This window comes from Staurois parvus, unplaced genomic scaffold (genome assembly GCF_062004578.1).
Source record: "Staurois parvus isolate SC_StPar_1 unplaced genomic scaffold, SC_StPar_1.0 ptg000298l, whole genome shotgun sequence".
NCBI lineage: Eukaryota > Metazoa > Chordata > Amphibia > Anura > Ranidae > Staurois > Staurois parvus.
Genome location: NW_028318094.1, coordinates 1,382,852 through 1,409,795, shown reverse-complemented (window position 1 = coordinate 1,409,795; position 26,944 = coordinate 1,382,852). Strand labels below are relative to the sequence as shown.

The 26,944-nt window shown below is 40.8% G+C and overlaps 1 protein-coding gene across 3 annotated transcripts in view; it reads right to left on the bottom strand.

Moving 5' to 3' along the window:
- LOC149458002 (proton-coupled amino acid transporter 1-like) overlaps nucleotides 1-26,944 on the bottom strand; it is a 107,074-nt gene that overhangs the window by 44,669 nt on the left and 35,461 nt on the right. For all 3 annotated transcript variants that reach the window (XM_089682798.1, XM_089682799.1, XM_089682797.1), the window contains exons 4-8: nucleotides 26,774-26,862; nucleotides 23,055-23,150; nucleotides 20,295-20,379; nucleotides 16,230-16,448; nucleotides 13,379-13,477 (exon numbers count right to left, since the gene is read on the bottom strand). In XM_089682798.1, the coding sequence (XP_089538924.1) occupies nucleotides 13,379-13,477; nucleotides 16,230-16,448; nucleotides 20,295-20,379; nucleotides 23,055-23,150; nucleotides 26,774-26,862 (588 nt within the window). The remainder of the gene's footprint in view (nucleotides 1-13,378; nucleotides 13,478-16,229; nucleotides 16,449-20,294; nucleotides 20,380-23,054; nucleotides 23,151-26,773; nucleotides 26,863-26,944) is intronic.

Below are 26,944 nucleotides of genomic sequence, written 5' to 3'. Positions count from 1 at the left end.
TTTAGTGGCCCACATGAGGTCTGCAGAGCCCTCTGATGTGATCCGCGACCTCAAACCAGGGAAGTGCATGGCCGGCATGATCCGCAATCCCAGAGCATCAGAGTGCATTGAGACGGTGCCGGCAGCGTAGAAAGCACGAGGCCGCAGAGGGAACAGGAGCCGCATAAGCCGATGCTTCCTCTGTAGCACTGGCCCCTGTCCACGTGCACTTCGCTTGGGACCTTTCTAGAAGCCTGAAGAGAGGCAAAAGCACAATATATATTGTGCTTTTGCAATGGGCACATTAGCACCTGTAAAAAGGTTAATGACTATTAAGCTAATACTGATCCACAGATGCAGCGCAGTGGGCCTGTAGCTTTCCTGCGGGTTAGCTGCACTGAGCCATAAACTTCTATTATATCCTGCGGGTACTCTTGAATTCAGGAGCTTTGCTGCGCTTTAAGAAAGGGTACCACACCCACCAAGACTATGGCAAAGCGCAGCTAACCCACAGGAAAGCCGCAGATGCACTGTGCTGCACCCGCAATGCTGCTAAACCGCAAAGCATCAGTGTGAAAGCAGCTTTATACAGCATTCAGAGGCTGCAGGAGGAAAATGAAAAAAAAAAGAAAAACGAAAATTGTGCTATTCAAAATTAAAAATGTAAAAATTCTGAATCATTTCATTGTGGCCCGCGACCAGTTACCAGATCACTTAAGTGGCCATTGCTACTCAAAAGGTTGAGCACCCCCCTGTCTTGGATATGCTACTATCGCCAAGTGATTGGACACTGGAAAAACAAAGCTGTAAGGACACAGCCCTAGCCACTCACAGCAAGCCTTAGTTTAGCAACAAACAAAAAGGAAAGAAAAACTCATAAGAGACTTGCATCCAGTATTGTACTCTAAGAAAAGGATTTTACATGCAAATCAAAAATCCTATTTTCCTAATCATACATCAAAAATTCTAATTTCTTAATTAGACATTACAAGACACAGCATCTTAGATTATAGGATGTCCAAAAGCAATGCAACTGAGAGGAGGGCAACACAGCAAATACCAACAGGCCCATGATACAAATGGGCAGAGTGCGAAAACTTCAAGAACAGCCTGAAGCACCTTACTGGCATCAGAAGAGGCCTAACCATTTACTTAGTAAAACCTAACAAACGTGTGAACAGAAGACAAGGTGGAACCCTTACAAATCTGAGACACAGATGCCTGTTGCTGACAAACCCATGAAGCACTGACAGATCTGACTGAGCGTGCTTTAACAGGAATTTAAGGAATATCATCCTTTAAACAGTAAGCTCAAATGATCACTTTAATAATATACCTGGCTTTTAAGCGGCATGACATCCCCTACAGGGCCCCTCAGGAATAACAAAGAGAATACGACTCTGAAAGAGCCATAGCTGAGACGTAGATTTGCACAGCACAGACCACATCCAGACAGTGGAGAGAAATCTCCCTGGAACACTTTGGAGAAGGGAATAAAGAAGAAAGCAGAATGTCTTGGTTAATGTGCAAGAAGAAAACCACATTGGGAAGAAAGAAGACTGGGAGATTGGGAAGAAAGACGATTGGGAAAGGAACCGCATTGAGAAGAAAGACGATTGGGAAAGGAACCGCATTGAGAAGAAAGACGATTGGGAAGGGAAGGCTACAAGACAACCTTATTCCTGTGTAACATTAGGAAAGGTTCCTACAGGATAAGATCATTAACTTTGAGACATGTTTAGCAGAGGTATTCGCAACAAGGAATGCAATGTTGTGAGTGAGGGACAACCCTAAGCTCAAAGAGCAGTTTCTAAAGAACCAACATAACCAAGCTGAGGTCCCATGGTGTTACTGGAAAGCGTACAGGGGCAAGTGATGTGAGCAATGATCTTCTCCCATGTTGATTAGCTGGGCTCAAAAGGACTTCACTCAGGCGCATGTGCAGGAGTTTGTTCATCTTGGAAAATGCAAACTGTACACTGAGATGTGCTCACGGGCATTCAACCAACTGTACAAAAAAGCAGAAACCTCCCCAACCTATAACTGGCTTTTGCAGGAAGTTGCACAAGGAAGGGCAACGTGAAATGTTAGGGTCAATTTGTTTTTGGGGGGATTTTTCGCATGCTAGCGGACAAGTGTGCTGGGAAACATTTGTGATGTGCATTGCCCTTCCATGTGCACCTTACTGCCAGGGTTAGGTATAGGTTGGGGTGGTTGCCACTTTTTTGTATAATTGGTTGAATTTAATGCGGGGGGCTCACTGTATGCCTTCAGCTGTCATTGTGCTTTTGCTGGGCGTCCCATGTGTCCCTGTACCTTTAAAGGAGGGGTGGGCTCACTCCAGGCACACCATGCCATTAACCTATCCACTGCTATAGAGACTCTGAAAAATATATAGTTAGGAACGCAATGTAAAAAGGAGCCTTGACGTGGCATTACGGCTTGCGCATTTATTTGCAAATGTGTGCAAACAACCATTTTTAACGTGAACTGTTAGACAGGGTCAATTTGGCTTTTTGCAGGCTAACTGGTAAATGTGCTGGGAAATCTTTGTGTGTGAGCATACACTGGGGGGCTCCTGGAAAAAAGACAGTTTCCTACTGTTGCAGCTGCAAGACTGAAATGCTGGTTGGAATCTTTGGAGATTGGATATGACTGCTTGGCAGATTGACTGGAGTCAGGTTGGTTTCCAATGGTGGATCTGTCAGACAAGGGTTTGTCATGTAGATGTGCTCTGCAGAGAGCCGCCAACCCATTAAGAGTCGGAGCCCAGGTGGCCGCAACAGGCCACGGACCTGCACCAGTCTGCAGCCTGGGGATGGGAGCTCTGCTGTATAGCACGTTGCTGCTAACTCGTGGTGTTGTATTACGTGCCTGAGTGGGCACCAAACACAGGCTACAATGTCAAACCAACATTACAAGTCAGCCCCACATTTGTTTTTCTGGAGGGGCTTGGACATGGTCCCTCAAGGTGATGCCAAGAGAAGCTGCAGTGGCTAGGATGAGCTATTAACTTGCTAGAAGAGTCCTAAAAAAAAAAAAGAGCAAAGAAAAAAAATAAAAAAGAAAACACCACAAGAAAAAAAAGCTTTGCTTCTCTCACAGCACAGAGAAGACATCTGTACACCCAAGGACACTAGCAAAACAAATCAGAGGCTTGCTAGGAGATGGAGGGGTTATGTTAGGGCTGACCTTACGGCTTTGTTTGCCAGTGTCCAGTCACCTGAATGAAGCAGCATAACCCATAGTCTTAGACCTCTGACCTGTAACTTACAACTAAGAAACAAACATTTTGAGTTGCCAACAAAACAGGAATAGAGGGAAAATTTTGCAATTGAAAACACTTGTTCCAGTGACAACGGTCTTGAAAGGGATTTTTGCTCATATCAGGAAGATTTCTTTTCACTTCCTGAAAAGATGAAAAAAAGGATGTTACTAATGTCTCTATGTTCTTTGAGGCCCTTGGCTGCTTTATTGTACTACAACTTGAAATTAATCACTTCCTCCCACTAAAATCAAGGAGTTCAAAAACAGTCAAATTTGGAATACTGTGCTACCATCCTCTGATCACCTGATTTTTCATGTGACTTAAAATACCAGAGACTTTGCTTGTATTGCCTGTTATGTGTCATCAAAAGGAGGTGACTGATTGCACAACTAAAAATATTGTCTGTGAACATCCAGCTTAAATCTTAATGAAAAAAAACAAACAAAGCCACAATTAAAAACACACACGCACACGTTTTAAGTGTAATATGTAAGTAAATTATAAGCTTAAAAAGAAACCAGCTTTGATGTTGTGAGTAACCCCTCACTCCAGCCAACACCAGTAATTCAATACTGCACATACTGTACAAGCTAACCCACAGGCCTAAACTCAAACCGGCTCTTTAACAAGAACGGGCATAGGAAAGCGAAGATCTCAATGATCAGATGTGCAGACAATGAATTGCTTTCCATGCAGCACAGAGTGTACATACATACACACACACGCAAAATTATTTGATCCCCTGCAGATTTTGTACGTTTGCCCACTTACAAAAAAAATATGAAGAGGCTATCATTTTTATCATAGGTGTATTTTAAATGATATATACAAAATATCAACCAAAAATCCAGAAGAGAAAAAAAAAAATAAATAAAAAAAAAACACATGATACGAATGAAACCCTTGTTGGCAAGCAGAGGTAAGACGTTTCTTGTAGCAGGTTACCAGGTGTGCACACATCTCAGGAGGGATTTTGGTCCACTCTTCTTTACAAATCTTCTCTAAATCCTTAAGGTTTCTTGGCTGTTATTTGGCAGCTCAAAGTTTCATCTCCCTCCATAAATTTTCTCTAGGATTAAAGTCTGCAGACTGGCTAGGCCACTCCATGACCTTATTTTTTGGTTCTTCTTGAGCCACTCCTTTGTTGCCTTGGCGGTATGTTTTGGGTCATTGTCAAGCTGGAAGACCCATCCATGACCCATCTTCCCTGTTCTGGTTGAAGGAAGAAGGTTCTCGTCCAAGAATTTACAATACATGGCCCATCCATTGTCTTCTCAATATGGCAAAGTCATCCTATACCTTTAGGAGATAAACAGTCCCAAAACATAATGTTTCCACCTCTGTGCTTGACTGTAGGGATGGTGTCCTAGGGTCATAGTCAGCATGTTCTTCTTTCAAACACTGCGAGTAGAGTTAATGCCAAAGAACTCAATTTTGGTCTCATCTGACCACAGCACTTTCTCCAAATCCTTCTCTGAATCATTTAGATGTTCACTGGCAAACTTCAGATGGTCCTGTACATGTGCCTTCTTGAGGGGGACCATGTGGGCGCTGCAGGATTTCAATCTCTGGCAGCGTATTTTTTTGCCAATGGTTTGTTTGGTGACTGTGGTCCCCAAGGCCTTGAGATCAGTCACCAGCTCCTCCTGTGTAATTCTGGTCTGATCCCTCACTTTTCTCATGGTCATCCTTACCCCATGAGGCAAAATCTTTCAAGGAGCTCCAGACCGAGGGCGATTGATGGTTATTTTGTATTTATTCTATTTGTGAATAAACGCTCCAACAGTTGTCTCTTTCTCACCAAAATTCTTCCTGATGGTCTTGTAGCCAATTCCAGCCTTGTGCAGGTCTACAATCTTGTTCCTGATGTCCTGTGACAGGTCTTTGTTCTTGCCCATGGTGGTGCCCAAGAAAGAGATTCTGTGGAAAGGGGTCTCTTATACACATAACGAGTTGTTGTTAGGAACACCTTCTTAAATTGACAGGACTAATCTGTGTACCACATGAGCACATAGCCAGTCTGTGGGAGCCAGAATTACTATTGGTTGGTAGGAGATCAAATACTTATTTTACTCACTGAACTGCAACTTAAATTTATAACATTTGCATCATGTGTTTTTTCTGGATTTTTGGTTGATATTCTGTCTCTATCATTTAAAATAAACCTATGATAACATTATAGACCTTTCTTTTCTTTGTAAGTGGGCAAACTTACAAAATCTGTAGAGAATCAAAATATTTATTTTACTCACTGTTATATACACACATGCTAAATATTATAATCACACACTGGCCTTTGGGTCCTGATGCCAGGGTCCTGCAGCACATCTGCACACGCACAAAGGGGATTCTATGCATGTTGTGTTGGGACTTCCATATAAGAGCTGTCTTCACACTTGCAAGTGGGAAACCTGCAGGTAGGCTGATGTGCCGCAGAGTTCTAATGGGCCCAAAGCCCTGTGATACATCTATACACATGCAGAATATAAAGGACAGGAAAGACAGCACAAAAATGCTATGAAGTAAAAAAAAAAGTAAAAAAAATCCAAATTTGGAAGAGGAATGGGAGAGAAGTCAAAGGAAATAAGTTTGAATTTAGAGTGAAGGTTTGCTTAAATCAGAACTACTGTATACTCACCTTCAGTCCAGTTGTGCAGCATCCTGCAGCTAACCCATTGACATATTTTGGCTGCCAGCTTCAGGATATTATCAACGCTTTCATTCACTGGGCCAAGATAACGTCACTTCCATGCATGCGTGAGTGTCCAGTCAGTTCAGCATTGCTGAATTTGTACAATGAGCTGGACATCTGCAGCTCATGGTACAAGGGCGGACAGGTAGGTAATTAACTTTACTGCAGAAGAGACAAAACAGGTCTCTTCCTCATAAAAAATCCTGCCTGTTCAGCCATTTTAATGTTTAACAAAGTTTCACTTTAAATAATATTTTGAGCAGAACTCCAGTTGTACATTATGTTTAAAAAAAGGTGAACTATCCTCCGCTTCTGCATAAACAAGCACCTACTACAAAAATTATATCACAGAACGCCAGAGCACAAGGACACCCTTTCAGTATAAAATATAGGTGAAAATTTGCTGCTGTGCACCAGTGTAATACACCAAAATAACAAAAATAATATATAAACAGCGCAAATAAAAAAAACCTTCTTATTCAATATAGGATATTAAAAATCAATTCTAAAATACTGTGAAATAACGAATTTAATATAGTGTCCAAAAAAATAACGCACCATTGCGTTCCAAGCGGCCATCTTTGTTGTTGGAACTGTGTTTTCGTTATCCTCTGCAAACCAACAGGCTGTAAGGTCTCTGGATTGGAGTGTGGTGATATGGATTTTGTGATAGCCTAATGGAGGTAATTAAACCAATGCTTTTTATAATGTTTTAACATGTGAGTGGCCTAGTATTATTTTAGAATACTACACATGGTATTAGCAATATCACACTATGGTATATATTTTTTTTCTCTCTTGCACCGCTGTGGAGTTCATATGAAGAGTGAGTGGAATCACCAAGCCTTGCAAAGCGGATAAGGAGTTCTGGAAGATATAGAGGGGGTTTAGGATCCCTTAAATTCTAAAAGGCGCAAAACTCACCAACATCTGGTGAGTGCGGTTGATTTTGATTTCACACTGGTGGATGGTGGAAGCACTTTATTTGGGAGAAGATATTTATATCAAGATTCTTTTTGGGATGAAAGGACTTTTGTAAAAATATTTTTGTTGGACACAAGTTTATTATTTTTTTGGACACTATTAAATTAGGTATTTCACAATATTTTATAATTGATTTTTAATATCATATATTGAATGAGAAGGTTTTTTTTGATTTGCGCTGTTTATATATTATTTAAGCACCTACTACAGGGTTGGGGGATTGTACATTGTCCTGGGTTGGGCATAAAAATGACCTATTTACCCAAAATTACTATAACGGTTTAAGGCCCTACTGGTGTCTATACCAATTGCAGCAATGCACACTATCCAAAAATCAGGTAATGGCCTTTATTTGGCACAATCGAAAACATACTCTATAAACAGCTGATCTTCCAAACTCGAGCGAACGAAGACCTGTGTGCCCCTAGTTATCTAAGGTACTGTCAGGTCACCCAGCTTGCTCAACTAACTAAATATCACCCCAGATATGAAAACACCACTTTGGGTCCCACTGGAAGCAGTCAATTGCACCACATTATCTATACATAACATACTCTGGCTACGCCAATGAGATAGGTCCTCCTTTCAGAAAAAGTTTCAGAAAAAGAAAAGTGCCCTTTGGAATTGCCCAATCAGAGCCCAGACCTTAACCCCAAAGAGATGCTGTGGAATGACCTGAAGAGAACCGTTCACAGCAGACATCCTACAAATGTGTCTATGCTGAAGCAGTTTTGTAAAGAGGAATGGTAAAAAAATTCCTCCAGAACATTGTGCAGGTCTGATCCAGACCTACCAAAACCGCCTGCTTGAGGTCATTGTTGCCAAAGGGAGTTCAACCAGCTATCAACTCAAAATGTTTCACTTACATTTTCCTCCAGCACTGTGAATGTTTAATGGTTGTGTTCAATAAAGACAGAAGAAATTAGAATGGTTTGTGTGCTTACGGCTTAACCCTTTTCCGCCTAAGGGTAAAACAAATGCCTAAGCACAATTTTGCAGTTTTGACTTGTGTTTGTAAAACTGCACATACCATCTACTTTGTGTATCCAGGTGGATTATACCTTGTTTGTTTCAGGACAATTTGGGCTTATATTTGGTGGTAAAAGTTAACAGATAACTTCAGATTTTTTTTATCAAAAAGGAAAATTGGCTCAAAATCGTAAAAAGAAAAAAAAAATAAATAATTTTTTTTATTATTTATTTCTTAATTTACCTGTATATTTCTTGCCACTACCATAACCTACAACCAATGAACAACCCAAAATAAATTCTCCTGCTTCAGATGATCACAGCGATACCACATATGTGTAGGTTTGTACCCGTAGTAGGGCCCAAAAACAATAGTGTGCATTGGGCTTTTTTTTTTTTTTTTTATTCTACCTAAAAACACACGGACACTAATACTAATTTAATTTTTATTTATTTTTTTTTTTTAAACCCTGCCCAAAATATAATGGCCATGACCTTTGACCCTTACATGACCCAAAACACTAAGCCTGGCAATGACCTAGATCAAACCTCTGCAAGGGAGATGCAATGCATCTCTCCCCTCCATTCAGAGAGAGAAAAAACACAGGAGCAGGTTTCATAGTGACTGCTCACCGTGATAGCCAATCACATTCTATCACAGCAATCAGGTGACCCAGAACCGAGAGTTCCAGGTCCCTATCGTTATTACAAGACCCGGGGCTCCCGGCACAAAAGACAGATATGCGGTCCCCACGTAAAAAAGCCCAGTACACGGAGACAGCATATATGCGTATGGTCAGCAGGAAGGAGTTAAGCACATTGTATTCCTCTACTGTTGTGACTTAGATGAGGATCAGATCTCATTTTTGCCACATTACTGCAGAAAACCAGTTAATTCCAATGGGGTTCACATTTTTTTCTTGCCACTGTATTTTTCTGATCTCGCGATCACCTTTTTTCTCTCTCTCACTCTGTTCTTTTTCTTGCTGGCTTTCATGTAAACCATTATTCCTAGGTTACATTAAATTACTTGCAGTGTATTATTTGTATCCAAGCTCATTTGCATAAAGATAGAAACTGTATTCTAATTTTGCACTGCTTTGCATGTATACAATTATTTGCTGGATACGTGTTAATGTAAAATCAGTACTAGCTTTCTTTAAAAACTATACAAGACTGAACAGAAAAAATAAAACATGTCCAGGGGTTTAAAAAGTAAGAAGTGCTGCTCTTGCTACAGTATCTCCCTGGTCTCCCTACTCCCTTTATCTCATACTAGTGCTTTGTATTAGCAGCATTGTAAAGTATGGTGTTGATATAAATTTTATTATAGAATATATATACACATTTATTTTATATATATATATATATATATATATATATATATATATATATATATATATATATATACATACATACACACACAGTGTTTGTCTTCTTGGTATATTGAGTGTCTTTAGATTAAGACAATTAGGAAGTGAATGATGAAATAGTGAAAAGATTTGCATTTCAATATGCACTACAGCGTTGATAAGGTGCCTTTTTGGGGCACTGTGATACTGCTTGTTGGAGACTGGTTAATTAGTGATTTTTATTTAAAGCCCATACATAGAAGCAAGTTATTACCCTTTAAGTGGTGTATTAGAAAAAAAAATGAAAAAGAAAACAAAAAAAAATTTGTTGCATGAATGTCAGAATCACATTTGTGCAATTTGAATGAACTGACCCATAGTATTCTGCATTCTAGTTTTCTCATCCAGGTATTTCACAAAACGATATATTTGTCCACTAGATGGTGCTGATGATACAGGTATTAGGCTGCATTCACAGGACCATACAATACTACAAGTGTGTGATCATTTGACCTTCAGAAGGTTTTACCCCTTCATGACCATTTCATGGCATTTTTTGCTATTCAGCACTGTGCTACTTTAACTGGTAATTGCTCAATTATGCAACACTGTACCCAAATTAAATTTCTCATGTTTTTCACATAAATAGAGCTTTCTTTTTGTGGTATTTAATCACTTTTTTTTTTTTTGCTATATAAAACACCACATTTGCATCCATACAACACATAAAGCAGCTGCTTGGCCCTGACCCGCCGGAAACCATTGGGAGAGTTCCCAGACAGGGGATCAGATCAGTGGCTAAATGGTTAGTGCTTCTGCCTGGCAGTACTAGGGTCGCTGGTTCAAATCCCAGCCAGGGCACCACCTGCCTGGAGTTTTCATTCTCTCCTTGTGCCTGCGTGGGCTTCCTCTGGGTACTCTAGTTTCCTCCCACACTCCAAAGACATGCTGGTAGGTTAATTGGATCCTGTCTAAATTGGCCCTAGTATGTGTATGAATGTAAGTTAGGGACCTTAGATTGTATGCCCTTTGAGGGTTAGGGACCGATGTGAAATAAATAAAATAAGGATGGGGGGGGGGGGGGGGGGGCGAGCTTGAGGGGCCACTGCACACAAGGTTTTTTAACCTTCATGAATAGAATACATGATGGTAAAAGACCTTGAAACTTCAGAGCCACTTTATGGATAATTATCATATAAAGCTATTTATTGTAACAGTTGTTTGCTTCCTTTTAACTCATAAGAATAAAACAGAAATCACCCAAATGGCCCTGATCAAAAGTTTACATACCCTGGAATGTTTGGCCTTGGTACAGACACACAAGGTGACACACACACACACAGGTTAAAATGGTTATTTCCCACATCTGTGGCTTTTTGAATTGCAATAAGTGTCTGTGTATAAATAATCGATCAGTTAATTAGCTCTCACGTGGATGCAGGCTGAGCCATGGGGAGCAGAAAAGAACTGTAAAAAAAGACCTGCGTAACAAGGTAATGGAATTTTTCAAAGATGGAAAAAGGATATAAAAAGATATCCAAAGCCTTGAATATGCCAGTCAGTACTGTTTAATTACATGTGGGAAATACCAAGCCAAGTTCAGGTAGACCATGAAAGATCACAGCCACAACTACCAGAAGAATTGTTAGGGATACAAAGAAAAACCTACAAGTAATCTCAGAAGAAATAAAAGCTGCACTGGAAAGAAACAATGTGGTTGTTCCAAAGAGCAAAATACAATGATACAAAAATGAGCTGCATGGTTTAGTTGCCAGAAAAAAGCCTTTACTGCGCCAATGCCATAAAAATGTCCAGTTACAATATGTCCGACAACACCTTAACACGCCTCACAGCTTCTAGTATGCTTTAATCTGGAGTGGCAAGACCAAAATACAGCTTTATGGTCACAACAATAAGCGCCATGTTTGGAGAGGGGTCAATAAGGCCTATAGTGACAAGAATAACATGCCCACCATGAAGCAGGGTGGTGGCTCACTGATGTTTTGGGGGGGTGGGGATGAGCTCCAAAGACAAGGAGAATCTTGTGAAAAGGGATGTCATCAGAAAATACTTTCAGACAATTTGCATTGCTCCTGGACTTTCTAGCATAACAATGACCCCAAGCACATGGCCAAGTTGACCCTCCAGTGGTTACAGCAGTGGTTCCATCCTCTGGGGTACTGAAAACTGCCCAATGCCACAAGGAGAGGAAGTGAAAATAAAATCAGGGTAAATCACGTGTCTATCGTGAAAAAAACATATGCATGAAGACGTTTTTTTAAAAAGGCAAGGGGAGCAAAGAGACAATGTAAAACGAAGAAAAAAACTGGAGTACTTCTTTAATACATAACAAAAGGATTCCCAGAGCACACAGATTAAAAAAAACAAGAGCATAGCAGTAACTAGCTCCTTTCAGAAAGGATCTCTCTGCAGTTCACATACCATTTTTCACAGGCCCCTACTGGCATCTATTGCATCTTCTGTCAAGCAGGGAGTATGACAGCAGTTAAGAACGGCAATATCCAGCGGTAGCTTAGTGGCGCCCACATCACCTTTGTTACACCGCAATTAACATGAAAGCCTTGTTATGCTATTCCTCCAGATTTACTACTCAATTACTGATCTGGGATAAGTGTGCAAGGACAACAACTTACCTATACATCAAAAGTATACACAAAAGCATCCAGGCAAACAGACTTGGTGGTTACCTCAAGTTTCACACCCATTGTTGCACATGATTCAAGTAGAAAATGGGTGAAATTTGTAACACTCTTGGATGAAAACACAGATAAATAGATCCATTAATACTGGGAAATGAACTCCAAGCACCAGCACCGCTAGCTTGAAGTGCTAACAATTAAAGCCCAACTTTGCACAATTTTTTTTTCTTCTTAACAGTCCCCCACAGTTATTCTTTTTTGGCCACCAAATCTCATTTCTTGTTGAAGCTCAGCATTAATAAACCTGGGAGAAGGACATACTGTGAATGTAGGGTGTCATGGACCTGCCTTGTCAGAAAGGCAATCACCATAGCACCCTACACTAACAAGGTAATTATGGTGAAAGCTGCACTGGCCATGCAAACGCTGCGCTCTGCATCACCTAAGACTAACCAGCGCCAGGTGAAGATCAAGAGTTAGGGCCAATTCACACCAAAACGCAGTGTGGGAAACCCGCGTTCTGTGCGCATTTCCCATACTGCGTTCAAAACTAATTCCATTTGCGATCTGCAGGAGGTGTCAATAAGTTAATGATACCCCAAAAGTAGGTTGCAAGCGCAGTTTCGTTTGTCTGCACCAAATCATGTTACAAAACGTTCCGTGCAATGCGGTTGCAGTGCATTTCCAAAAGTAGTGCATGCACTACTTATCGTGTGGTGCAGTTTCAGCTCATTCAAAATGAATTGGCTGAAGTTGCACGCACAGAACTGCATGTGATTCAAACAGGAAGCAACCACACAGCGTTCCTGTGCTAATCACACGCAGTTCCTGGTGTGAACTGGCCCTTAGGTGACCTGTCACATCACAAGCCTGAAGATACCTAGAAAAGGCAAGCACTGAAGAAGACAAAAAAAAAAAAAAGTATAAAATGCAGCCTGGGGAGAAATTGGAGGGGTGAGAGGGGGAACCCCGAGTCCTAAAGCAGAACCAAACTCCCACAACTAAATTTCTTATTTTGCTCCTCCTTACAAATACAAAAGCTTATTCTAATTGTTAGCATTTGCTTTTTGTGCTACAAGGCAGCATGTCCTAGTATCTGGCCTAGGCCAGGCCCTTCTCCCTCCTAGATTGCTAGTCACAGTTATACTGCAAGGCAGTGGGTTACTAAGCCACAACTTTGCAGCGCATGTGCAGCGGATTTCTGCGCAAGCACACAAATGCCGCTGGGCACTATATTTCCATTGCACCAGAAGCCTGCAGCATTTGTGTGATATGTGGAAATCTGCCGCAAGTTCACCGCTGGTCTCTTCCAGCTCTCAAATGCCTACCCAGTTTTTTCTAAAAATGGGGGAGCGGAAGAGTGCTGGAGGGAGGTAATTCAGGAGCAGTTTAGTTCTGCTTTAAAGTTCCAATACCAAAATTATTAAATGTAACACAGCAGCTATTGCAAGATAATAGAATAACAGCCACTTACCACTCCAATGCCCTCAAAGGCAAAGATAGCAGTTCCGAAGAAGAGGGGGTAGGTTTTCCAGCTGGCAGCGTAGGAAAGATGAGAGGGGTCTGGAATATCCTAGAAACAGAGAAGAATGAACTAAATAATATGAAATTCTTAGTTTGGGGATAAAATAAGAAAAGAGACTTCGTGCCAAATCACATATACAGTTGTGTTCAAAATAATAGCAGTCAGACATCACTAACCTGATCAATCGGTGTTTTTGGTAGAAATTATATTTCTACATGGCAAATAATTTACTAGCAGGTGTAGTAGAGTAATAGAAATCCAACAGACCCAACAGTCATGACATGCATGCTGCTGATTCTGTGTAATTGAAAAACAGGAAAAAAAAATATTCTGAACCAATGGACTGCAGACACGGTACAGGAGATGACCAGAGACTGCGGACATACTACAGGAGATGACCAGAGACTGCGGACATACTACAGGAGATGACCAGAGACTGCGGACATACTACAGGAGATGACCAGAGACTGCGGACATACTACAGGAGATGACCAGAGACTGCGGACATACTACAGGAGATGACCAGAGACTGCGGACATACTACAGGAGATGACCAGAGACTGCGGACATACTACAGGAGATGACCAGAGACTGCGGACATACTACAGGAGATGACCAGAGACTGCGGACATACTACAGGAGATGACCAGAGACTGCGGACATAGTACAGGAGATGACCAGAGACTGCGGACATAGTACAGGAGATGACCAGAGACTGCGGACATAGTACAGGAGATGACCAGAGACTGCGGACATACTACAGGAGATGACCAGAGACTGCGGACATACTACAGGAGATGACCAGAGACTGCGGACATACTACAGGAGATGACCAGAGACTGCGGACATACTACAGGAGATGACCAGAGACTGCGGACATACTACAGGAGATGACCAGAGACTGCGGACATACTACAGGAGATGACCAGAGACTGCGGACATACTACAGGAGATGACCAGAGACTGCGGACATACTACAGGAGATGACCAGAGACTGCGGACATACTACAGGAGATGACCAGAGACTGCGGGCACAGTACAGGAGATGACCAGAGACTGCGGACATACTACAGGAGGTGACCAGAGACTGCGGACACAATACAGGGGATGACCAGAGACTGCGGACATAGTACAGGAGATGACCAGAGACTGCGGACATAGTACAGGAGATGACCAGAGACTGCGGACATACTACAGGAGATGACCAGAGACTGCGGACATACTACAGGAGATGACCAGAGACTGCGGACATACTACAGGAGATGACCAGAGACTGCGGACATACTACAGGAGATGACCAGAGACTGCGGACATACTACAGGAGATGACCAGAGACTGCGGACATACTACAGGAGATGACCAGAGACTGCGGACATACTACAGGAGATGACCAGAGACTGCGGACATACTACAGGAGATGACCAGAGACTGCGGACATACTACAGGAGATGACCAGAGACTGCAGACATACTACAGGAGATGACCAGAGACTGCGGACATACTACAGGAGATGACCAGAGACTGCGGACATACTACAGGAGATGACCAGAGACTGCGGGCACAGTACAGGAGATGACCAGAGACTGCGGACATACTACAGGAGATGACCAGAGACTGCGGACACAATACAGGGGATGACCAGAGACTGCGGACCTTTGGGGAGCAAAGGGGGGGGGGGGGGGGGGGAGAGCGGGTACCCGAATTTGACAGGTACCCGCTCCCACTTCTGCGGAGTTGTCCTCCCTCCCCGTATTCTTCTGGGACACGTGACAGGTCCCAGAAGATTACAGGGCCATTCACAAAGCGCCGCGCTTCTCGTGCATGAGCAGTGGGCACCTGGCTGTGAAGTCGCAAGCTGTCACAGCCGGGTGCCCATGCCAGCGCTGGGGAAAGAAGACCGAGGAACAGGTAAGACCGCAGGAGGTCTGCAGAGAAGAGCAAAGCGGCCGGCCTGGTATTCTATCATAGGGGGGAATACCGGGCCTGCCACTCCATATGACGCACACACATTCCCCCCCATTTTTTTGGGGAAAAAAGTGCGTCTTATGGAGCAAAAAATACGGTATGTGTGAACAGGATAAGTTCCTGAGCTAATCCTCTCCTGAACCTGATGTAAACCTGACCTGAAACACTGAACAAATACTGTATTTGGACTTGCAGTGGAAGGTGCTTTTTAGTGTGCTTTTGAAAAACTGCAACAAAGATGCAGTATGCAGGACTTTGCAAAAGTTAAGCGCACGTGCGATGAACAGTTACATAGGATTTAACAAAGAATAGTTTGTGTGCTTTTGTCGCCCTGGAAAAATCGCTGTAAAAGCACACCAGTGTAAAAGGGGCCTAAAGATTTATTATCTGGTTTACTTTTAGTGCCTTGGAAACACAAATGAAATGTCTTTAAACCAAACCAACAAAAGTTTTTTTTAGGGTTTTGGAGCCTGGAGGGGTCCAGATCAGGATTATTAAATGGCTAGCAATTTTTCACATTCATGGAGGTGGAATGTATGACCTAATTGCAAATTAGGTTAATTAAAATGTATTCAATTAGGACATCTGAAAGTATATTTATTGAAGCAGGACAAAGGTTGTGAATACATATAAATAATAGACTGTACTTATTCAGGTGACCAAATCAATAAAAGCAGGAAGGAAAAAAAAAAGCAGAGGTTCTGCCGGAAAAATCAGATAATATTTGTCTAGTGAGGTTACAACAAAGCAAGGATCTGATTGGTTCCTGTAGACAATGCCCACTTTTCCCATTGTTTTATTTATGTCTTTAGATTTCTTTTCAATAGCTACTCACCCTTCCAATATATTGGTAGATCATGACGACACTTCCCAACATGGCCACGTTTGCAAGCAGCGAGAAGACAGACAAATAGCGCAGGTTCTTGATGAAGACTAAAAGTATGAGGAATGGCAGGAAGGACAAGATGTAAAGTCTGGAGTCCATACTCTCCATCAGTATCACTGTCACATTTGAACTGCAGTCATTTGTAGTGGCATTAGCAGCTTCTACCACCTAAAAGAGAGACAGTGACTATATTAAGCACATTTCACAAAGCTTTAACACAAGCCTACGACACTATTTTTTAGAAATGTTTTTGAAAGTAAAGTATCCTCAGCCCTGGTTCACACTGATGCAGCGCGGAATTCACAGTGTTTTCAGTGCGAATTCCGCACTGCCATCAGAATCGCACCCCGTTCATGCGAACCACTGCGGGTGTGTATGTTAAGTTAACAACACCTCGAAATCGGTCTGCAAAACGCGGTGCGATGTGCAGAATCGCACCACGAATTCTAGTGCAGACCCGAAAAAGGGTCCTGCACGTTTTTTGGTTTGGGTGCAGTGCAATTAGAGCCACACAACATGTATGGCTCCAATCGCACCGCACACAAATCACGTGATTTGCACAGGAATGCGGTGCAGTTCAGTTCCTGTGTGAATCACATGTGATATACCGCACAGATGTGAACCCAGGCTTACTAGGGTGTATAAGTTTTGTGAATTGAGCCTATAACATCTTACCATAGTTTTCATTAACTTTACAAACTCTGCATGTATACATTCCCAATATGGTACAATATACCTTAAAGTGATTGTAAGGGTTCAGATTTGTATTAAAATAACAAACATGTCATACTTACATGTTCTGAGCAATTGTTCTGCATAAAGCAATAAAGCAGCCCCGATCCTCCTTTTCTCTTCCTCCTCTTCTTCTCCAAGCTCCTCAACCCTGCTGAATGCCCCAAGAGCAAGCTGCTTGCTCTGGGGGTACTTGTGAGTGCTCACTCCTGAGCCACCTCTGTGTGCTCCCTCCTAGCCAATGACTCCTGCTGCAGTGCCTCAGCCAATGAGGAGAAAGAGTCCTGGGAGAGCTTCCATGCACGTCGCTGGATCATGAATGGGCTTAGGTGAGTATAAGTTGGGGGGGGTTGGCTGAAATCTGAAGGTTTTTACCTTCATGCATGAAAGTAAAAAAAAACTGGTAGCCTTTAAAACTACTTAACTTTAATATAGTTTAAAAAAAAAAATCTTATTAAAAATTAATCATCGACCTTGGGTCCATTGGGCTCCCACGGAATTTGCTATGGAGTGACTTCAGTATACCCAGCCTGCCCATAGATTTTGGCCAATCCCTGCTGAACTGGCTAAGATTCAATCCATCTATGGCCTGCTTAATATGCTGTATTAATCTCTGAATATGGGTTACAGAGTCTGCGCAACGATGTGACCATCATGGTCGGTTGCACCCTGCTTGTCGCAATTTTTTTTTTGTTTCTTTTTAAACAAAGAATGTAAACGGGGGAGTTGGAACACAGAGATGGACCTTATTATTAAAATAAATAAATAAATAAATAAAAAGATAGAGTCAAGAAGACTGGAGCAAACATAGAGTTGGTGCTCATTGTGAACAATTAGATTCTTTTTTTATTTTTCAAGAAAAGTAGTAGAATCTAACTTCCAAACTTAGATTAAGGGTCAATTCACAGCAGTGTGTTGATCTGCATTTCAGCGCAGCTGTAAAATGCAGATCAACAGAAGGACATTTGAAAAACAATATTTCTAATGTGTCCTATTCACACTATAATGTTGTGTTGACCTGCGTTGCGCTAAAATGCAGCATGTATGCATTTTAGCACAACAGATGTAAGTGGATGTTAACGCAATGCACAGAATGTCCTGTGAGAAGGCAGAAAGGTTTAACGCATGCTAAAATGTATGCCAATGGACGTTAAAATGTATGTCAACGGGTGTCAGCGTGTGACTAAAATGGCTGGAAATGTACATCCATTTTAGCACACGAGTGTGAACTGGTCCTTACTAACTGCTATAACTGCTAAAATCCAACAACCCACTTTCATTCCTGAATTTTTTTTTCTCTGGTTTCTAATAAATAGATTGCGAACAGCTTTTTTTAAAGATCAGAAATTAAAGTTTGGCCTTCGTATGTTGGAAACCACACATTTATTATTAAAAAAGGACAAGCCAGAGAGTGGCACTATGAACATGAACTAAGGAAACAAAGGCAGTTTCTAAATTCTTTTCAGACTTCAGAGCTGCATGTACCGCGGAAACAAGCATGTTACTTAGTTCTATTCAACAGACTTTCATTTACAGTAAATCATGAAATTATTTTTTTACTGTATCATTAAAACTGAACTCCAGACCAAGCACTGAAATACACATATATGAGAGCTATTTTACTTTAAAAGGATTCTCATTTCTGTCCATCCCCATCATACAGCACAGCAAGGCCGTTAATCTGACATTTCTCTACTGTATTTAGGGCTCGTTCACACCAATCATGCATGAAAAATGATGGAAACTGACATGCAGATTTCACTTGCAGAGACACAAGCTTACATCAGTTTTCATGGGAGTGTCAATGAGTTTTATAAACGTTGCAGATTCCTACACAGACAAAAAACCACACGATACTAGTGTTGTGGTGTGGACAGGGCACATAGGTAACAATTGTTTTCTTTGTGCTCTTGCAAAATGCGTGCAGAAAAACTGATGTCTCTGCACTATGGTGTGAATGAGACCTTAAAGACATTGTTCTTTTATCAAAAAACTGCCTATGCCGATAAGGAATGTCTGTAGATAAAAACAAACATGCAGCTTTGACCAAAACTGAATAATGCCCTTAATATAGGTGTGGGCCATTTACGTACCTCATGAAGCCTGACCTTAAAACTCCCAGGATGTTGCCAAGAGAGGTCAAGCTATTATTGTTCACCTTTACCATCACAGAAGTAAGTTCTTTCTTGGATTCAGACCTCCTCAAATGCGTTCTCCCCCCAGATACAATAGCACTGGGCTCAGCATTTGAGAGCTCAGTCCTGTGATAGTGAAGATAAACAGTAGTCACTGGGCCTCCCTTAGCAACGTCCTATCAACATCCTGAGAGTTTTCAGTTAAGGCTTTGTGAGGTATGTAAATGGACTATACCTAAAGCAAGGACGATATTCAACTTTAGTCAAAGCTGTACAGTTTATTTTTATCTAGCGTCCCATACCTGCACCGGCAGGTTTTTTTTTGTAAAGGGGAACTAACCCTTTGAGCAACACGGCCTGGTCATCTCCTTTCCACCAGCCCATGACTGGATAATGAAGGAAAGGCAAAAGACTGATGCGGCCACATTATTATTATTATACAGGATTTATATAGCGCCAACAGTTTGCTCAGCTCTTTACAATATAACGGGAGACAATACAGCAACAATACAGTTCAATACAAGAGGGTTAAGAGGGCTCTGCTCCTTGGAGCTTACAATCTAAGAGGGAGGGGCTAGTGGTACAAAAGGTAATAACTGTGGGGGATGGACTGGTAGGAAGAATAGAAGATTCCATTATTAGCTGAGGGCAGGATAGGCTTCCCTGAAGAGATAGGATTTCAGAGATCATTTCTATTCTTTCTTCCTCAATCAGCATGTTTTTTGTTAACTAATGTACATATGTGCCCATCAGCACATCGAAACACGCTAATTGGAAGAGAGAGCATAGAAGTGACTTCATCAGTCTTTAGCTTTCCTTCATTTAGTGTGCTCAGACTGCTGCTCTACAAGCAATGATAGGAGGCTGCTACCAAGTGCAATCCATGTACTAAGGACAGTTACATTTAAAATACATGTAAACCCTTTCAGATTTTAATAAATACAAAAACGGACTTCACTGGCATGTTTATATATGTCTGAAGTTCAACTTTAAACATTTTAATAAAAATCAATTCAATTCAAAACTTCTGTCAGGATTTTATTGCTGTCTGGGTCTTTTTAGCTTCAGTTAAACTGAATGTATAAATTTAAAAGTGAAACCTTATGGGTTACAGGACATTTTTAAAAGCTTCTTTATTAGTAGATACCTGTTTAACATTGTCAGCCAGGAACACAAAGTAAACACAGCAGAATCCCAACTGTGTCAGAATAAGGAAGAAGCCAACCATTCTCCTACAAAAAAAACAAAAAAACAATGTTTAATTAGGCCAACCATAATTAGAAACATTAATTTATGCATCTTTCTAGCAGTATATCTACATACCAAATTAAAACCAATCGTAAATGAGTACTATGTACTTATGGTGACCAGGATACCGCTAATCTGAAAATGCTCACATTACAAAGCAATTTTGCTATTAAAAAAACGAAAATCTGTATATTTCCATACTACATCGTTTCCGTATCAGAATTTTTGCAATATTTGACTGTAAGTAGGTTATTTCACTGACTTTTTTTTTTTTTTTTTTTTTAAACACAAGCTTAGTGTTCTAGATTTATTAAGGGACAACATCAGCCTTGCTGGTTTTTTTTTTTTTTTTTTAATATGGGTCCTCACCTCTGTTAAAACACATTACAAAGAAGTACTCACCCTCTCCAAGTTTCAGTGCTGCCCCATGCGTTCTCTCTTGTGGTCTTGTGCTGCTCCTCTTCTAGGCAGAATGATACCCCAGCATGATTCAACATACCACTTAACAGGCCAAGGTGTCAAGAGGACTCAAGGGGGGATTATTGGGAAGGGTTGGGTTAAAACTATGCTTTAAAGACTGAATTTCACAGATTTGTAGATTATCCTTATATTTGTGATACACATATAATAGTGGCCATCTCTGATAATAGCTGCAGAGATTACAGCAAAAACACGGTCTTGTTTTTAATCAGTTTTTTAAAGCACTCTGAATGCCAATCAAAGCACCTGTCACTAAATAAAATAGTAAGGTTACAGTCCTATTTAGTTTGCATTTGCTTTACTTTAAAAAAAAATGATACCCCATGTTGCTTTCTTGATGCTTCAAAGTGTCTCCAAAGCCTCCATAGAAGGACCAGAGAGAGAGGATCAGCAAACCAGATGATCAGCAGAGCTGAGGGTTACTATTGAATGGGAGGGGATCAGCAGAGCTGGCGGTACTACTGAGCAGGGAATCTGTTGAATGAGGATACTAATAAACTGTGAATCTGCTGAACAAGGGTGCCAATGAGCTGGGGATCTGCTGAACAGGGGTACTAATGAGCTAGGGTTTTACTGGACCCCTTTAAAACAAATCGGAAATCAACACACACAGGGCATTTGCCAAGTTTCATTAAAGCTTCAAAAAACAAAAAAAAGAAAACCTCATTGAAGCATCAACAACACACCAAAAAAGCAGGTTGAAGTGGTGAGCGCTTTATTGTGTATCGAAGCAAGTGTAAATGAGCCCTAAAAGGTTTCCCTACAAATCACAAAGATTTGAGATCCTCAGGTCTGCTCTCATGGACTCTGACAGGTCTCAGTAGTTATGTGCAGAACACTACTTGTGTATACGATGCAGAGATTTGTCAGGGCACACCATCTGCCAGGACAACTTTGAAGTTCAGGCCAAAATTGCACAGATATTGGTACAGTATCCTTACTGTGAAAATGTAATTATATTAATGATATAAAATATGCCAAAACACATTCTATAGATCGTGTGAACATTAAGTGACTATCCATCCCACCGCCTAAAACCCACCGACTATACGGCCATTATACCATTATAAAATGTAGTTATAGGTTTCAACAAAATAGACAATATACCCTGCAACGAGGAGGGAGTGTTGGAAAATGTTGATGTGTTTCAAGAATGAGAGTTCACTTCTTCAGGAGAATATAAGGAGCTGAGAGTATATGTAATGTCACATTACAGTAAGTTTTAAACAGGAATGGGACTAATATATATACACACCGGTATATATATATATATATATATATATATATATATAATTTTTCACTTTAGCGTTTCTACATGGTTGCGCTCTACTTTTTGGTAGTCTAAAAGAACAGTCTGCAGACTACCTTAAAGAACGCAAAAAAAAAAATGTTAAAAAGAATGGAAAAAAAATTGACAGACAACTGCACCACCACATGTAAGTTTTTAACAAATGCCCCAGACTCAAAATTTCCTATTCCAGCCAATTTGGGTAGAGTGGTTACAGATTGAAACCACCATCAGGCTTTCACCGCTGCATGTGTCCCTGTTGAGCGGATTTCCCATTGTTTCCTGTCCTGGTGACCACCTGTCACAGTGCTTTCTGTTGCTCGCATTACTTGGCAGACAAACAACACAAAGCCATTCATTTAATCAATGTTATTGATGGTCACAGCACAATGGTAGATATATGCAAATGAAACCAGTAAATTTCAACATTTTCCCCTAGGAAATTAACTGAGCTATAGGACTGTGGAATCTCACCAGGTTATTACATGGATGTCTCATGAACAAACGGTGCCTCCAGGTTTCCAAGAAGTACTTTTACAAGCCTGATGCTGTCTATACAAATGTGATGGCAACTTTTGAGAAGTCAATCAGCTCTCTGCCACAGCATTCTGCCTCCCAGGATTTCAGTCACCTCCTAAAACCCAATCCCCAGCTGCTCAGTGAAATGGAAAAAATGAGGAAAATCAATGCAGGGCTAGTGAAAATACAGATAATCTTTCAATCTATTTCTAAACCAGTTTCGTATTATATGGCTACTTACTGGGAAATTATGAAAACAGTGAGTGGAAGATTGCTGTGGCTGAAAACTGATAGCAAGTTTGTAACCCTATGACAAATACAGTATCTGGCACAAATTCATTCAAAACCCAATCTCGTTATGATGAAGTGTACCTTCCCCAAATGGCGTTTGTTCTTAACCAATGGCTGGGTGCGTATTCCATCCCACACATCACAGCATCTCCATAATCCACAAATGGGCGCTGATTCCTTGAGCACAAAAAAAAAAAAAACAAAACAAATAACATTGGTACATATAAGAAAGGTAAAAAAATTTCAAAAGACAAAAAACAAAGCAACAGTTACTTTCACTGGGACATTAAACATGTATGGTATAAACTATTTTCTGAAAAAGCCATTTAAGTGTTAACATTTATGGATGATTATGCAGTTTAGGTACAAATAATATTTGAAATGAACCGGTGTTAAACCCACCTATGACTACAGGTCTGAAAAGCAGGTATCCTGAGGGCTTCACCACACTTTCATTCACACTGCTGAGCATCCCAAGAGCCTCATAATATGGGAAGATCTTTTCTGCAAATCTTGACTTCAGCTCCTAAAGTTGGGCTCAGGCACAGTCTCCTATGTCTAAGGCTGGTCAGATACTATACAAATCTGATATTATAAACGCTGAACTATTACCCTTAAAGTTACCAAAACTAGGTAAAAATTCGTATCAAATCAGGCATGCTTCTGAGCTAGATAGTTGACAGCAGATCTAAAAAAGATTGTAGAATCAGAAAAATTTAGTGTATGGTGAACCTTTTTTTGTTTTAATCACAGACAGATACCTTCCCAATAGGAAGAGATGTCTTTGTTGGAACAGGTTCCCTGACTGCCAGGACCATCTGTGACACTTGTTTGAACTAAGAAAAGGTTTCAATCTCAGAAGATGCATTTTACCATCCTCTGTGAGTTCAGAAATCATCCAATTATTGCAAGTGATGTTTGAGTCAGCAGCTTCCCTTGTAATTATCAGGTATGTATGGGCAGCATCACTGTTGGTCCATAACTACAATGGGCAGATCTATGCTTGACTTCAGAAGCTAAAATTGTAATGTACATATGTGAAGTACATGCTGGCACCTGTGTTCACAACTGCTTTCTGCCTCTTTAGCTCATCACACACATGTCCCATAGAAACATTTCCTTTAGATCTACCAAACAACCATGTATCGCAAGAGATCGTCTGATTTGATAGTTTAGGTAGGTTCCCATTTTAAATAGTTTTGGTAAATCTAAAGTTGATTGTATAGTCAGATTGTGACATGTGGAGACCCTAAATAGAATGCAGGTTGCGGAAACAAAAGGGTGTACTTGAAGCTATCAAAAAGGTGACTTCCTATAAACAATCCACGGAAGAAAACCATCAGCTGTCAAATTCGTTAGGGCAGATATGTTGATTGTTTGTCCATTTTTGGGACCTTTAATATACAGAGCTTTTAGTGTAATTAGGTCTTTCACATAATACAAGCAACTTTGTGGCAGAATTCCAGGTTACCCAATTAGTGGGAAAGACGTAAAAGAGGCCTAAGTTGTACATTTTTCATCATTCTGCTTCTCCATTTCATGGTTACATTGATGTTGAATGAACACTTTCTTCTCCAATTCCAGCTGCTGTAAGGTTTCTAGTCTATTTTTGAGAAAATTAGCAAGAGGAATATGTGAAGAAGTCTACTGACACATAAATGTGAGCTGACAGAAGCTTCAGGAAGGGACAATTACACCAGCAACTGGCTGAGGACCAAGACACTACAGACTCATGGAACGCTTCTACAGGACATATGTTGCTTTCACACTGATCCAATATTCTTCTGTTTTTGCATGAAAAAAAAAGCGGAAGAAAAACGCTTGATCATTAAGTCCTATGGAACTCACTGGTCACTGGTGAGTTGAGGGTGCATTGCATTTTTCAAGTCCTGCTTGCTGCATATTATAAAAAAAAAAAAAAAAAAAAAAAAAAAAAAAACACCACACACACCAAAACCGCACATCCCCATTGAAGTTAAACTGCAAAAAAAAAAAAAGGGGGGGGGCAAAAACCCACCCACCCTGATGAATGTTTAGTAAATTTTTGAGTAACGTCCTTTTTTTCTCAGGTGTAGAACATGGCGAGAACACAGCAAAAACACATTTTACCACGTTTTTGCAAAAAGCAGTGTGTGTAGCCATACACAAGGCTTGTGGGGGAGCATTGAAGGCTTATATTCTCCTCTGTTTGCTGGGTGGTCATCTGGATATGTGTTAAAACTGCAAACTATGAATCTCAATGCTTGCAAAGGAAAGGCCCAGAAACCACCAAGTGGCAATGTAGGGGGTAGTTGTCAGTTCTTTTCACATCCATAAAGGCGATCACTTTTGCTGAATCAGCTTGCTTTAACTACTTGAAGTCATGGACATTTATAAAGAAACAGTCTAAAGTGGGGCACGTGGATAGAAATTAAAATACATTCAAGTAAAATGTACACAATTCAGCCCGATAATTATTTCTGACCTATCTTCCACCTCATCAACTTCCAAATGCAGCAATCGTGTCACTAGTCTTTGAAGGACATCTAAATTATGTTTTCCTTAACACTGGCTTATCCTACAAAGTGGCTGTCTCTACTTTAAACAGGTGATAATTTGACAGAAGTGACAGATATCCTGATATACAAACGAAAGGTTGGAAGAAAACTTAAATGTTTGCACTGATTTTGCTAAAGTGCACCTGTCATGAGAGACATACAGCTGAGGCACCAACTTCAGTACTAAATAAGTTACTAACCTGCAACAAATATACAGGTCAGCAAAGTGAGAATCAGCAACTCAGAGTACTGAACCCACTGGGTCAGCATTTATATTAAGAAGGGATGGTAAAAAATGGCAGTATCCATGAGTGCCATGCGGAAATGGAGGGGTTAAAAGGACTGAAATACTAATTTTCCTGCAAAAAAAAGTACTAATTTGGGATCTTTAGCACTGCTAACTTACCCAAAACCCCTGGCATTTGCATCATCCATATTGAACGGAGAACTAATATGAACTCTGATCTCCACATTGAAGACACTTGTATTAAGTCATAGGGCTCACAAGGGTTTTAGTAAACATAGGTTTAAAGTGATACTAAAAAAGGTTCACTTTTTTTTTTTTAATAACAAAAACATATAAATGTATTTATTTTATTACAGGAACTTATATAGCGATATCAATATATGCAGGGCTTTACATATATATTGTACATTCGCAACAGTCCCTGCCCACAAGCAGCGTACAATATTAGGTCCCTAACTTACATTCATACATACACATACAAGGTCCAATTTAGACAGCAGCCAATTAATCTCCCTCTGCGGAGTGCCCCCGGATCAAGCTGCTTACTCTGGAAGCACTACTGTATGCTCGCTCCTGAGCCAACTCTATGTGTCTATAAGACACACAGAGCGTATCTCAGCCCCACCCTCCACTTCCTACTCACTGGCTGTGGTTGACAACAGCGGAAGTCAATGGCACCCGCTGCCGTGTCTCAGCCAATGAGAAGGGAGAGACCTGGGAGAGCCGCTGCTCTTGTGAACATTGCTGGATTGAGATGCTCAGGTAAGTATGAAGCAGGGTTGAGGGGGGAGCTGCACACTGAAGGTTTTTTCCCTTCATGCATAGAAAACATAAAAGGTAAAAAAAAAAAAAAAAAACTTTCTTCCTTTACAACCACTTTAAGTAGCTTACAGATTGATAGTTCCCTTCTAAACTACTGTGGCAGGGAAAAAGCAAACTAATTTAAGTCTTTGATGAGTGAATACCATTCAGCATGGTGATACCTACAAGAATAATGTGCAAACAGCAATGTTTACCTCTGACAGATGTGATTTGCACACTTTACCAGAAGGTCCATGCAGTGTACAGCAATTATGCCCATAACCACCAGACTCAGAGGACCCAGCTAAAAGAAAAGGGAAAAGCAATATTATTATAACAAGAACCAGGAAAAACAAAGTAAGGCTAGACATTACTGGTGACGTCAT